The sequence below is a fragment of the Elephas maximus genome, chromosome 15 (genome assembly GCF_024166365.1).
Source record: "Elephas maximus indicus isolate mEleMax1 chromosome 15, mEleMax1 primary haplotype, whole genome shotgun sequence".
NCBI lineage: Eukaryota > Metazoa > Chordata > Mammalia > Proboscidea > Elephantidae > Elephas > Elephas maximus.
In genome coordinates, this window is record NC_064833.1 from 1,096,401 (window position 1) to 1,110,439 (window position 14,039).

General features: G+C 62.7%; 1 protein-coding gene across 6 annotated transcripts; it reads left to right on the plus strand.

Moving 5' to 3' along the window:
* The first annotated feature begins 443 nt into the window (after positions 1–443).
* Positions 444–13,030, plus strand: PUF60 (poly(U) binding splicing factor 60). Of its 6 annotated transcripts, none has more exons than XM_049854491.1 (12): positions 448–549; positions 5,542–5,622; positions 7,666–7,761; positions 7,875–7,964; positions 8,794–8,844; positions 10,973–11,134; positions 11,207–11,299; positions 11,379–11,592; positions 11,667–11,857; positions 11,948–12,083; positions 12,240–12,475; positions 12,587–13,030. In XM_049854491.1, exons 1-12 carry the CDS (start codon positions 526–528, stop codon positions 12,884–12,886), a joined length of 1,674 nt encoding a protein of 557 aa, XP_049710448.1. In that variant the 5' UTR covers positions 448–525; the 3' UTR covers positions 12,887–13,030. The 6 variants fall into 6 exon arrangements, with proteins under 6 accessions (XP_049710452.1, XP_049710453.1, XP_049710448.1 ...); XM_049854492.1 differs by having other exon boundaries at positions 472–549; positions 5,545–5,622; XM_049854495.1 differs by lacking the exon at positions 5,542–5,622 and having other exon boundaries at positions 444–549.
* Positions 13,031–14,039: the final 1,009 nt, after the last annotated feature.

Genomic DNA, 14,039 nt, shown 5'->3' on the forward strand with positions numbered 1-14,039 from the left:
AAAATCGCTGAGAAACGGCGATTCTTCGGTAGCCTCCCTCGACGTGGGGTCTGGGCAGCTGAGCTTGCTGGGCGCTCGCGGAGACGGCTGCAGCCTGGAAGGGGCCCGGCTGCAGCCTGGAGGTGAGAACCAGTGCAGCGGCCGCAGGGCGAAGTCTGCGCGCGGAGGTCCGGCCGGGGCGGGCGGAGGACGGCAGGGGCGGGGCCGGGCCTGCAGAGGCCGGTCGGCCGGACAGGCCGGTGCAGCCGAGTGGCTGGGGCTGCGGACGGTCGCCGCGGGACGCTCCCAGCGGCCCCCGCGACCGCCCCGCCCCTCACGGCTCCGGCCCCGCCCACTTCCGTCCGCCCCTTTAGGGGCCGCGAACTGGCCTCCCCAGCACCGGAAGCACGCTCCTTTTTCCCTCTACGTCGCTAGAGAAAAAGGCCTATTATCGCGAGAGTTCCGTCCTTTCCGGGCCTCAGATCGCGCGAGACCGCAGAGGGAACAGGAGCGAGTGGCGCGCGCGGCGGCCGCGACGGACGCAAGATGGCGGCAGCGACCATAGCTCTCGTAAGTGGAGCCCCGATGACCACGGCCCGCCCCTCAGCTGGCAAGAGCGAGTCATCAGCCTGGCCTGGGGCGCGGAGGGCCGCCCGGAGGCTCGACGGCCGCTCCCGGGCCCTGCGTGGGCCCCCTCGGCTCTTCGTCGCGCGAGGCGGGGGCGGGGCGGAGGCGGGTGTGTGCTGCGGAGGCCGGCCGCTGATACAGCTTCCGGCTCGCGGAGTACGGCTTCCGGTAGCCCCCGCGGGTGGGTCGGGGCGCAGGCGGCTCGGGCGTGGGCCCCTGGTTCACGTTTTCGGGGTGCCCGTAAAGGCTTCGGCGTTCCCGAGCACGGAGCAGGCCCCGGCGCCGGCCTTGTCTCGTGCCCGCCAAGCGAGACGCCTCCCTGCAGAGCCGAGAGGGTGTTGTCTTCTCTTCGGTGGCGGGGATGTGCGCCCGCGGCCCCTCTTTGAAACGGGGGCTCCTCGGAGTGATGGCCTCTGTTCCTCCCGTTTGTCTGAAGCGGTGTACACGAAAGCGGGGTGCCCAGGGCGCTGCTCCACCGGGCTTGTGGGGGGACCAGAAAGGGACCCAACATGTGGGAAGGGACTGGTGGCTCCGTGAGGAGAGGTGGCCTTGGCTCCTTGCACCCCCAGCTGTGAGTCAGCGCTCTCTGATGCTCTGCAGCGGGAAGTGGTTATTAGGTCCAGGCATTTCATCCCGTTATTCCCAATCAGAGAGAAAGAAAGTCCCCTCTCGGCAAACGTTTTTGAGCCCTCACTTTGTTCCAAGCGCTGTGCGAGGACTTCAGGGCATAGTAGGGAACCAGACAAAGGCTGTTCCTGCCTTGTTCAGAGGTCTGGTGCCATGTACGGGGTACCTGAGGGAGTCATGTTTGGGAGGTGTGGGCACTAGAGAAAGGAGCTTCTCTGCCCTGCTCAGTGCTCACCTCTGCAGGTAGGGGTGCAGCGGCTGCCTCCCTCTCAGTCTAGCCGCAGGGGTGGTCAGCATAAATGGAGAGTATCTGCTCATCTTCTCGGCTCCAGTGACACCACCTCATGGAGCTGAGAGCCTTCACAGCCACAGTTCATCCCTTTATTCATTTGCCACCCTGCCCCAACCCACAACCAGAGTGATGTGTTAGGGTACGTCTGAAAAGGACAGGTTTGGCAGGAGATGCCTGAGGGTTAGGGAGAGTACTGAGCCAGTCTCTGAGCTGAGGGCTGACCTTGTCTCCCAGAGGGAGAGGCTCTTGCAGAAGACCCCCCAGCTTGTGGGCCAATGTGTGACTCTGGAGTCTGGCCATCTTCACCATCCTATTTCTACCATGTCCTGCTTTTTGGGGAAGATATAGGAGCGGATGACCTTTGTGAGGGGGAAGCCAGAGAGAAAAGAGGTAAGGGTCATGGACATGGTTAAAGTTGGGTAGGGAAGGGCAGGCAGGCTCGGAGACAAGTACTGGGATGCCTGGGAAAGGTGAAGAGGAGAAGAAGCCAGCATTTGGGTCCCCACCTTCCCAAGCACCTTCAGCAGCGGGTCCCCACCTTCCCAAGCACCTTCAGCAGCGGGTCCCCACCTTCCCAAGCATCTTCAGCAGCGGGTCCCCACCTCCCCGAGCACCCAAACAGCAGCATGAACACCAAACCTTGGCCTAGGGGAGGGATCCTGGAGGTGGGGGCTGGCTGCTTAGCCAGCTCCCCATGCTCATTGGGATGAGGATGAGGAGGGCTGGTGAACTGTGCTCTACTCTGCAGTGGTGTGCTGTCAGACGTGGGTGGATGCGGTCGGTCAGCCTGAACCTCTTCAGGTAGGGGTTCCCACTGGTGTTTTTTGGCTATTGGAATCATCTCTAGAGCTTAACACGTTTTTGCTGTGAATTCTGGGCTCGACCCTTGGTTTACCCCGTCAGACCCCAGGAATGAGGAGAGAGGGCTGCCCTGAGCTCTAACATGGTCCTCTTTTAACCCTTTGAATGGAAGGTTTCTAGAACTGTTGCTTGTGTTCTGTCCTCCTCGTGTCATGCGTGTTTGGGGACCCTGATCTCTGCTAAGCTGTGGCTCAGCCTTTTCGGGATGCAGCTTTTCCCCTGCCCTGCAGGAGCACTGACTCCTGGTGGCTTTGGGTCTTTGACCTCCACTTGCCCTGCCCTGCAGCTGTTGCCAGGAGCACTGACTCCTGGTGGCTTTGGGTCTTTGACCTCCACTTGCCCTGCCCTGCAGCTATTGCCCTCAGCTTCCCTCTGGCTGGAGCAAGGGACTGGTGGAAGCAGCTTCTTGTGGCCACCGTCCCCTTGGGGATTTGTCGTTTGGTGTTATCACGATAATGATCCCTGAGACTCTGCATGTGCGCCACATGCAGGAACCGGGCCAGGCACTTTACGTAGAGTGATTCAGAATCTGCGCAGCTGCCCTAGGAGACAGGCACCCTCGTTATCGTTCTCTCCAGCTTATAGACATGAGACACGAGGCCCCAGGCCCAGTGTAGAAATGCGTGGTGGTCTCAGACTTCCTCAGACCTGGGGGGGAGATGAGTGTCATCAACATCAGCACAAGGCTGCTCCCCAAGAGGCAGAGGTCAGACAGCTCCCACCTTGATCTGTTCTGACGCCAGCCACCACTAACATGGCACTCTTTGCTTCTCTTTTGGGTTAGGCAGTTCATTGCAATGACCACATAGCACTCACAGAACATATTTACATTTATGGGGTTTATCACGGAAGTATTAGCTTACAGTTCAGGATCAGAACCTGGATCAACTTGGAAATAACAGGAATGATTTAGGATACAGTTCTTAGATCAGGACAGCTTCTTCTTTCAGCTCTCAGCTCTTGGCCTGGCCTCTGCCCTGCTAAGGCAAGTGTTAGAAAGTTCTTTAGCACCACAGATAAGTGCCTGGAGTCACCTTAGTCCACCAGGAAGCCTCCTGCCTAAGGGCACTGAGCTCTCTTGCTCAGTGGGTTAGGGAGACTACCTGCTGGTCCCACTTTGCTGCCATCTTGTGCCATCTTTGGTGCTACGGCTCTCTCCTTCTCGTGGGTCTAGGAGGTTTTCAGCATAGCAACCCAGGGTCCAACCAAAGTACACATACTGCTCCCAGCTCTTCTGCTTGATGGTGGGGGCTCCCCCCCCACCCCACAACCTCTGGGGTTGGTTCCCTTTAAGCCTAGGGGAATGGCAGAACTGACCGATGCCCTACAGGGGATCCACGCATCTTATTTCTATGGTCCCATCTACACAAAGGTTCGGTGTATTTTAGTTGAATTAGCAAAATTGTCCAATCCCCTTGGTGGACCGCAAGCACCTTATTTGAACGGTCACACCCAATCGTTTTGTGAGAGTTACAAGACCACGGTTAGAAGGGCCGTATTAAAGCAATTCACTATACAACACTTAGATCGCTTAATTTTCTCCTAGTTCTTTTCTTCGCGTGTTGACAGGTTGGAGAGCTGGCACTTTTCGGCACCTACCTCAGAACCTATGGGTTGTACCGCCTTTCAGGGTGTGTCCTGCCCACCGAGGCACTGTTCGAGGCTGGGGGGCAGCGTGACTCCACAGCTTTGCCAGACATCCACCTGATTAGCTGGGTAGTTACTGCGCCGTATCTGGTTAGAGCAGCATTCTAGGCCTGAAGGGGGTAGGGTCTCTGGTTCTGAAGTGAGTGTGGGCTCCCCAGGGAACTGGTCTTTCCCCAGAGGTCTCTTCTGAGGGTCTGTCTGATTTTCAGTCATGTCCTGGGCTGTTGCAATAATTTGGGGGAGCGAAAAGCTATTAATATGCCTACATGTTCACACTGATCATAGGATTGGGTTGAGCTGCTCCCCCAGACCTGGAGAAGGCTTTTGCTGTGGGTGTTAGGAGATGACCAGTCAGAGTAAGCCCCTCTGCCCCGGGCCTCCTGAGGGCCACAGGGCTCTTGGGGAAAGCTGGACTCTGGCACCTCAGAGTGCCCACTGGGTGGGAGCCCGGACACCGTGACTCACCTTTGCTCTGGCTGTATTCTGGCTACCGTTCTATGATAGCAGCTGGGCCTGAGTGAGGTGATGCTCTGGTCTGTGCTCTCGGGACCTCCAGGCCTGTGTGCCAGCTCTCACTTTAATAGGCTAGGGCTGCTGTGATACGCTTCAGGCTCCAGGGGTGAAGGCAACTGCGGGTCTGCCTGTCCTCAGTGTCCAGGGGTGAAGGCAACCCCAGGTTTGCCTGTCACCATAGTGTTGTTGGTTTGGGAACAGGGCAAGAGCATTCTGCCCTCTGGGCCCCACTCCATGGCCGTGAGGTCCCCATAGCCCAACCTGTCTGGCCCACCGCCTATCCTCAGCCATGGGGGCTCCCTGCCTGGCTGACTCTGCACGGCTTTGTGCCCCTCAGCATCCTGCAGAGGGTGAGGCCAGGCTCTCTGCTGTCCTCCCAGGAGGCAGGAGCCCTGGGTAATTTGCTGGGAGGGGAAGGGTTGCAGCTCAAACGATCTGCCGGCCCTGCTCAGAGGGAAGCCCCCTTAGAGGTCTTCAGGGGTGGATGGGGCTGTTCCTAGGGCTTGTGCAGGATATTAGGGAGGTGGCCCTGCCAGCCTTGGGAGAAGGTGGAGGACAGCTGTCTGTGCACCGTGTCCCGGGCCTGGCCTGGCCTGTTGGGTGCAGCAGACCTGATCTTGGGGGTCACAGAGCTGGTGGCCACAGGGCAGCTCTAGGCCCAGGAGAGGGTCGCTTTCCCTTGGCCTTGGGCAGGGGCACAGCTTAGCTGTCTGCCCTCCACCCTGCCCCTTGGAGGATGTGCTGCCAGCTCTGGGCTGCCCCTGGGCCTGGCTGGTGTCTGCTAAGCAGCACCTTGGCCAGGCCCTGGCAGCTCTGGTGTGCTGGTAGGGTTGAGAGTGGGCAGTGTGAGGTGACGTCAGGACAGGGGGTTCGTTCCCCCCTACTCCTGCCAGGCCTCCTCTGCTTCAGCCTGAGGAGCGCAGCCCTTAGCCGGGTGAGAGGTGAGGGGAGTCCTGAGGCCTGACTGCCTTACAGCATCTTATTCCTGCCTGCAGCAGGTAAATGGCCAGCAAGGAGGGGGGTCCGAGTCGGTGGTGGCGGCAGCGGCGGCGGGAGACAAGTGGAAACCTCCACAGGTACTGACTTTAAATCTCTTCTCCCTCAGGCCCGCCCGCCCGCCTGCCTGCGCATCCCTGGGCCAAGAGAGAGGCTTGGCTGGGGGACCCCAGGGACCCTTCTCTGCCTTCTAGGCAAGGTCCCTGCCTGCCTCAGGGTGGTGGGTCCCCACTATGCCCACCCTCTCCCCCACCCTCTGAGCTTGCTCCGGCTTCCTGTCTATGCCTCTGCCCTGGGTCAGCCCTGGGAGGTAGTGGCCAGGCGTGGCTGGGGGCTGGTGGGGGCTGACCTCAGCCCGTCGGATGCTCCAACCCCCAGTGCCGTGGGGTGGGGTGGGAGCGCCGTGCCAGAGTCTGCACCCTTGGTGACGTCTGGAAATACAAACGTTCGTATCAAATTATTTATCTTAATTGAACAGGACTAGAAAACAGCAGTGCGCAGGTGGGAAATTGGCTTGGAGGGGACTTAGTCCCTGGCTCAGGGGCACAGAGCTCCCGGGCCTCCGAGGGGGTGTGTCCTGGCAGTGGGGGCGGCCCCCCCCCCGTTGACTGGGCAGTGGGGTTCTTTGTACAGCTTCTTGGCAGCACCCGCCTCCAGAGGGTTCCAGTAGGGGCTGACAAGGTGGCTGGGAGGCCTGTCAGGGCTGAGCCCTCCCCTGTGGCCCCCCAGGCACACTGGAGATGGGGGGAGCATGATATGCGCATGGGTCCTGGGAAGTTGCTCTGGCAGATGGGAGGTGGCCTTTCCACCCGGGTCTGCTTGTCCAGGGGTGTTGGTTAGTGGAGAAGGGCTTTTTGTTAACCGAGACAAAGAAGGGATTGAAAAGTTTCTAGGGGGCCGAGAGGGTTGGTATTGATTACCATGGTGACGGTAGGCTCTAGAGTTCTAGCCTCTCCCCTTGCGGCCCCTCCCACTGCAACACACTGGGCTTGGGCCAGCAAGGATGAGGGGACAGAGAGGCCTGACCTCAGGGCCTGCTTGGGACACAAGGGACCTCTGGGGCTTCCTGCCCTTTGGTCCTGAGCCCCAAACCCAGCATGAGGGGCTGGCTGGTAGGTTCCTGGGCCATGGGTCTGTGGATCCTCTGTGCTTCTTGTCCCCCCGCCAGTGTGCCTTCTTCTGCTGCCTGTGCAGCTGCGTGCTTGGGGCCTGCAGAGTGTGCCTCAGGTTGTATCTGGTCTCCCATGCAGTGATGGGTCACCCAGGACCACGAGCAGGTCAATAGGCAGGAGTGCTCCCATGCCCGCCTTCGCCTGGGCCTCTGGGTCTCTCCTTTGCTTACACGGGTGTATCCTTCTCCCCTCGAAACAGAAGGAGTATGGCGTCATTGGTTGCACTGTGTGTGTCCGAGGCCTGCTGTACCTGGGCTCTGTGCTTGCCTAGCTGGCTGCTGGCGGGTCCCGGATGCTGGGCAGCTGTGTCTCTCCCGTGGCTGGTCTTCTGTTTCTGTGCCCCACGTGCTCAGTACAGCCCACAGACAAGCCCTTCTTGGGGCTGCAGAGGCCTTGAGAGCAACCCTGGGCACTAGGGGCATGAGCACTGACTGTCCGCAGGGAGGGCAGGAGCCGAGTGCTGGGAGAGGCCCTTTCCCGTACTTGCTCCATGGGTGGTACTGGGAGCCCTTCTAACCAGGGACACTGAGTCTGTGGCCATGGCAGATTCCTTCCAGACTCTGAGGAAGTCAGGGAGGCCTGGGTGATGGACATTCTGGCAGTAGGGAGTCGCAGATGGCCAGAGAACCCTGGCCCTCACCACACCCTTGGAGGAGAACTGAGGGCTGGCTCCACTGCAGGGCATGGGGGTGAATTCTGGGGTCAGGCTTGAAACAAGGGGCAGGACATCCTCTCCTACTGCTTGCCTACCTCAGTCTGTGTCCTCCCCAGGGGTTCTGGGGAGGCAGAGGACAGGGACAGGTGTTGGGAGGGCAGACCTTGGCCAGGCCAGAGAAGCCGCCACAGCCCCATCTGTCTCTGAGAATAGCTGGAGGCCGTGGGCAGCTGTGGGGGGCAGGGCTCTGTGAAGGAGGCCTGAGCTAGTTGCCTAAAGACCTTCCCACCCCCCAGGGCACAGACGCCATCAAGATAGAAAATGGGCAGAGTACAGCCGCGAAGCTGGGGCTGCCCCCCCTGACGCCCGAGCAGCAGGAGGCCCTCCAAAAGGTGAGCGTGAGTTCTGGGGGGGGCAGTGGGGGGGCACGTGGTCGGGTCAGAGGAAGGCCGTGTCCCCACTGGGCCAGTCACCCCCCAGTACCCCTCACCACTGTTTCTTGCAGGCCAAGAAGTATGCCATGGAACAGAGCATCAAGAGCGTGCTGGTGAAGCAGACCATCGCACACCAGCAGCAGCAGCTCACCAACCTGCAGGTGAGCCGCCCGGGCTGCACGCACCCCCGCCCCAGTGCTGGGCGCCCCTCAGCCTGGGCGGGAAGCCCCCACCCCCCCTCGCCGTCTCCTCCTCCGCGCTGTCTCCTCCTGCTCCTGCTGCAGCCCCAGGAGGTTTTATGGTTTCAATTTTTCAAGGACTTATTCTGGGGACCCCCAGGGCCTTCCCTGAGGCGCAAGGGGCTCAGCCTTTCCTGCCTGTGGCCCTCTAGACCCTGTGAGCGCAACTGTCCCTCTGCCCCAGCCCTTCTCCACAGCCTGGCTCCTCCTGCTCTTCACTGTCGCCTCTGGGTCCCCCACCCAGCCCCTGGCCTGTGCACAGCTGGTGGTGGCAGCGTGGAGGTGACCCCTCCCTGCCCTGGGCCATGTGTAAGAGCAACAGGCCCCCGCTGCAGGCTGAAGGGCAGGCTGCAGGCGCCTCCCCGGCAGTGCTCTAGTCCTGTGGGGGCAGCCAGGCGAGGCCGGCAGGTCCCTGGGCCTCGAGCCCTACCCCCACCCAGCCCTCAGACATGCAGGTTGCTATAAGGTGCCCTGGCTCTTCACGTGTCCCTCCTCTGTCCGCCCCTCCTTCCCTTCCTTCTTGTCCTCTGCCGGCCGGCCAGGCTGCGGGGCTGGGCAGCGGGGGCTCTGAGGCCTCCCTGAGTAGGCGCCGGCCCGCAGCCAGCAGCGTGGGCAGGCAGGCAGGCAGGCAGGCAGGCAGGCGGCCTGGCTGCAGGGCGGGGATCCGGGCCTGCCGCTGTCTGCGTGAGGTGTTGACGAGAGGGGACTGCTCGGCTCCAACAGACTGAACTCTGTCTTTACTGTCTTTCAGATGGCAGCAGTGACAATGGGCTTTGGAGATCCTCTCTCACCTTTGCAATCGGTCAATAGACATGCTCACTTCTTCTGGGCTCATGTCCTTAGTCAGGGCTAGAGGGGGGCAGTGCAGCCCGCCAGCTGGGGCCTCGCTGCCCGCCAGCTCTGGACGAGCACCAGGCATGGCGGGCCAGTGTACGGGCACCCCCCGGGACCGCCCCGGGGAGGCTGCCACCTGCTCTGAGGGCCCACCTTAAGTCTAACCGGCCAGGTAACTGCGGAGGGCAGCACGGCAGCCGGTCAGGGAGGGCAGCCGCCAGGCCCTGCACGCGTGGCCGCTCCCCCCGGCGGCTGGCCGCTCAGTCTCCAGACTGCTTGGGCTCCTGGGCTGGGGTCAGGCCCCTAAGGAGAGAGGGGTCCTAACTCACGGCCCCATCAGACCCTGGAGGGAGGGTGGACGGCCTGGGCGGGGGCTGGGGGGCCCTGAGCGAGCCAGAGGGAAGGGCAAGGGCTTGGGCCTTGGGCCTGGGCTGTGGCGGTTGAGGCACCAGCCAGGGAGCAAGCAGCCTTGCCAGAGAGGCTGGGAGAAGTGGCGCCTTGGCTGCGGGGCCCCAGGAGGCAGGGGAGGGAGACAGCCTCCTCCTTCCCCCAGAGGTAGGCTCAGGAGGCCAGGTCTCACTCTGGGGAGACTGCGGGGGAGACATGGCCCTTTCTCTGGGGGCTCTGCCCTGAGGGAGCAGGTGGACCCACCCCACCTCTGGGCGTGCTGGTCTCAGGAGCCTCACGTGGGGCAGGCTGACCAAGGTCTTGTCTGGGAAGCATCTGTCAGGAGGGGAGCCCTGCTCTGAGAGGGAAGTGGTTATGACAGCCATTTTGCCCACTCATTGTTGGGGAACCCCAGGTAGAGGAGGCGATGTGGCCCTGTCTGGGGGAGCTTTCACCTGAGGGCTGACCTGGATCCATGGCTGGGGAGTCTTGGTGATAAGAGAGAACGTGGTTCCACCTTTCGGGGTCCTTGTCCCTGAAGATAGATTAAGTCTTATTTGTTGGGGAGCCCAGTCTGAGGAGGGAACAGTCCCATTTTGGGGGAGTTTCTGGTCTGAGGGAAGCCATGCCTACTTGGGGAGCCCCATGTGTGGGGAGGCCGTGGGTCCTGCTTTGTGGGAGACATGGGTGTTATTTCTAAGGCCTTCTCTGACGGAATCTGGCCCATACCAGGCCAGCCAATGTGGAAAGGTCAAATGGGCCTCTCACTCTGGGGGCCTTGGTGCAGGGAACCCCATCTACAGAGAGGGGCAGGCGGCTCGGGCCCCATCTGCCAGCCCTGAGTTGCTGCTGTGGGCTGAAGCCTCTGGCCAGGGCCCAGTTCCTCCAGGCGGCTTGCTGCCTGTGGCTCTGGGACCTCTGCCTGGCCTGTCTTCTGTGAGGTGGTGGGAGGGGCCCGGTCCCTTGGTGCTTTGGCTAGTCCATCCCAACCAGGGCCCTGGGCCTGCCGATCCTGCTCATTTCCCTGGCTTCGAGGCAGCCTTGTGGCTCTGCCTTCAGGGACTCTGGAACCTCGTGTTTCCCCTAGGGGCCAGGCCCATCTGGCTACAGAGGGGGGCCCTAGGCAGCCCTTTTTTGCTGGGTTTTGGGGATGGGGAGGGCATTGAGCACTGACTTCCTGCCAGCTGGCCGGCCGCACAAGCAATTGCTCCTCCCTCCGGGGCCCACTGGGCTCCTGCCCACCCCTGGGCGCTCTTCTGGGCGCATCTGCCCGTCTTCGGCCCTCCTTTCTTCTGGCCTCCGACTCAGGGCCCCGGCCTGGGTAGCTACTCCCTCCCTCCTTCTTCTGCCACGGGATGTGGCCAGGCTGGTGGGAGATCCTCCCATCCAGCTCGTGCACTTGATCCCAGACTGGAGGGTGGATTGGATGGGAGAGCACGTGGCCCTGCCCCCGACCGTCAGCCTTGCTGCCAGTCGGTCTGGGACTTGGGTGGGCTAGGGTGCTTCGATGCTGTGCCTTTGGTTCTGGCCTGCCTTCCTGAGGGCGGGGTCAGTCCTGTGCAGGTGCTGAGCCTGTGCTGCAGCTGCTGCGGGAGGTGCCCTCCCCACAGTGGAGCTGGGTGGGTGGGCCAGACGGGGAGCGGGCTTCCCAGCCCTCATCCCCCCTCACAAGCCAGTGGCTCTCTCTCCCCGCTTCTGTCCTGCTCCAGATGGCAGCTCAGCGGCAGCGGGCGCTGGCCATCATGTGCCGGGTCTACGTGGGCTCTATCTACTACGAGCTGGGAGAAGACACTATCCGCCAAGCCTTCGCGCCGTTTGGGCCCATCAAGAGCATCGACATGTCCTGGGACTCGGTCACTATGAAGCACAAGGTGAGCAGCGCTGCCCGCCCGCCGCCCACCCTGCGCTGGTTCTCGGCCTAACAGGCGCGTCCCTGTGCCCAGGGCTTTGCCTTTGTGGAGTACGAGGTCCCAGAAGCTGCACAGCTGGCCCTGGAGCAGATGAACTCGGTGATGCTGGGCGGCAGGAACATCAAGGTGAGGCCTCGCACCCTCTGCGCCTGGCGCTCCGCCCCACTGCCCGCAGAAACACAGAGTGGCCTCGTCCCCTCCCCAGGTCGGCAGGCCTAGCAACATCGGGCAGGCCCAGCCCATCATCGATCAGCTGGCTGAGGAGGCGCGGGCCTTCAACCGCATCTACGTGGCTTCGGTGCATCAGGATCTGTCAGATGATGACATAAAGAGCGTGTTTGAGGCCTTCGGCAAGATCAAGTCTTGTACTCTGGCCCGGGACCCCACAACTGGCAAGCACAAGGGCTACGGCTTCATCGGTAAGCTTGGGGACTGAGGCGGGGCTGGGGGGTAGTGAAGGGGCTGCTTTTCTTACTGCCGTCTCTGCCTGCAGAGTATGAGAAAGCCCAGTCGTCCCAAGATGCTGTGTCTTCCATGAACCTCTTCGACCTGGGCGGTCAGTACCTGCGGGTAGGCAAGGCCGTTACCCCCCCCATGCCCCTGCTCACGCCTGCCACACCTGGGGGCCTCCCACCTGCTGCTGCTGTGGCCGCAGCTGCAGCCACAGCCAAGATCACCGCACAGGTAAGGGCTCCTGTAGCTGGGTGGGTTTGATCTTGGGTGGACAAATTCCAGTTTTCTGAGGACTGAGCATGGTGGCCTTTGGGGTTGCAGGAAGCAGTAGCTGGAGCGGCGGTGCTGGGCACGCTGGCCACGCCAGGATTGGTGTCGCCTGCCCTGACGCTGGCCCAGCCCCTAGGCGCTCTGCCTCAGGCTGTCATGGCTGCCCAGGCCCCTGGTGTCATCACAGGTGAGTCTGAGAGGGTAGAGGTTCCTTCCCTTGTTCCACCCTCCATCTCTAGCCACCCTCAGCTTCTGGCCTGCACTTGCCCTGCTGACCAGCTCAGCTCTCTCCAGGAAAGGGCTGGGAGGGGGTGACTGCTGGACCTGGTTGGTTGTGCTGCAGGTGTGACCCCGGCCCGTCCTCCCATCCCGGTCACCATCCCCTCCGTGGGGGTGGTGAACCCCATCCTTGCCAGCCCTCCAACGCTGGGTCTCTTGGAGCCCAAGAAGGAGAAGGAAGAAGAAGAGCTGTTCCCTGAGTCGGAGAGGCCAGAGATGCTGAGCGAGCAGGAGCACATGAGCATCTCAGGCAGCAGCGCCCGCCACATGGTCATGCAGAAGCTGCTCCGAAAGCAGGAGGTGGGCAGCCAGCCCTGGCTGGGTGGGTGGGCGGGCAGGCTGGAGGCCCCGGGTGGGGCAGCAGTCCAGCCAGGCCACAGAGCTCAGCTGTCCCTCCCCCCACACACACAGTCCACGGTGATGGTTCTGCGCAACATGGTGGACCCCAAGGACATTGATGATGACCTGGAGGGGGAGGTCACCGAGGAGTGCGGCAAGTTTGGGGCCGTCAACCGTGTCATCATCTACCAGGAGAAGCAGGGTGAGGAGGAGGATGCAGAGATCATTGTCAAGATCTTCGTGGAGTTTTCCATGGCCTCAGAGACTCACAAGGCCATCCAGGCCCTCAATGGGCGCTGGTTTGCTGGCCGAAAGGTGGTGGCTGAAGTGTATGACCAGGAGCGTTTCGATAACAGTGACCTTTCTGCGTGACCTCGGCCCCCCTCCCAGGACTTGCACTTGCTCCTTGTTTTCTCTGGGTTTTATAGAATGGTCTGGTGGTATTCTTGGGCCAAGCTCCCTCTGCCTAGCCTGGTCCATAGTGTGGATAAAAGTGCAGATGCTGCTGGCCCCGTTGTCCTGTGTCTGACATCGGTCTTGTCATCCAGCCTGGGAGGGTAGAGGCATCAGGCAAGGACCTGGGGCTGGAGGGTGCTGACTTTCCCTGCTGCAGAGGGAGGCAGGGGGCCTCGAGGCCTGAGAACTCAGTCGCGGGGAGGTTCACCAGCTCTGTAGCACTGGCTGGTTCTCTCTCACCCCAGGCAGCCAGATGACCCAGTGGACAGGAGGGGAAGGGGGCCAGACTTTCCGCCGTGCAGGAAGAGTGGGCTCGAGGGGGCTCGCGGTACCCAGCTGTTACCTGCGGCGGAGGTGGTGGCAGTGACGGGCCAGCGCTCCCACGTCTAGGGAACACTGGACAGGTCGAGGGAAGCCTATCCTGGCTTGAGCTGGCTCCCTGACCCTTGGTGGAGCCCGCATGAGGCCCTGGCGGTCCCATAGGCCGCGTCACTGTTGAGGGGCCAGGACTGGGCTCACGCTTTAGATCCGGGGCCCCGGGGCCCCGTGGGGGCGGGCCGTCCCTGGGGGCGGGCGGTGCAGGGGCGGCCGTGAACTTCACCGCCGGAGCTGTCTCCACCGGGGCGGGGCGGCGCTTCCCGGCAGGCTGTGCGCGGCCGCGACGGGTCCCCAGAGGCGGCTCCGCCGCGGTGCCTTCTGGGGCTTGCAGTTCTCGCGGCGCACGGTTGGCGAGGGCGGGACTCGGCTTCCCGGCGGGCTGCGCGCGGCCGGGCGGGTGTCGGCGGGGCAGTCCGGCGGGCAGCGGCGGCGGTTCCGGCTGCGGCACAGCGACGAGCGGGCGGGCAGAGCGGAGTGGGCCGGCGGGATGCGGAACCGCCGCCGCCGCCTCCTTCTCAGCGTCTGAGCGCCACCGGGCCGCGCGCCCTAGGCCGCCGGCGTCCGGACCCTGAGCGTCCCGAGCGCGGCCGGGCCTCTCCCCCGCCGCTGATGCGGGCCGCGCCCCGCCCCCCGGCCCGAGCCCGCGCCCGCGCCCGCCCCCCGGCCCGAGCCCGCGCCCGCGCCCGCCCCC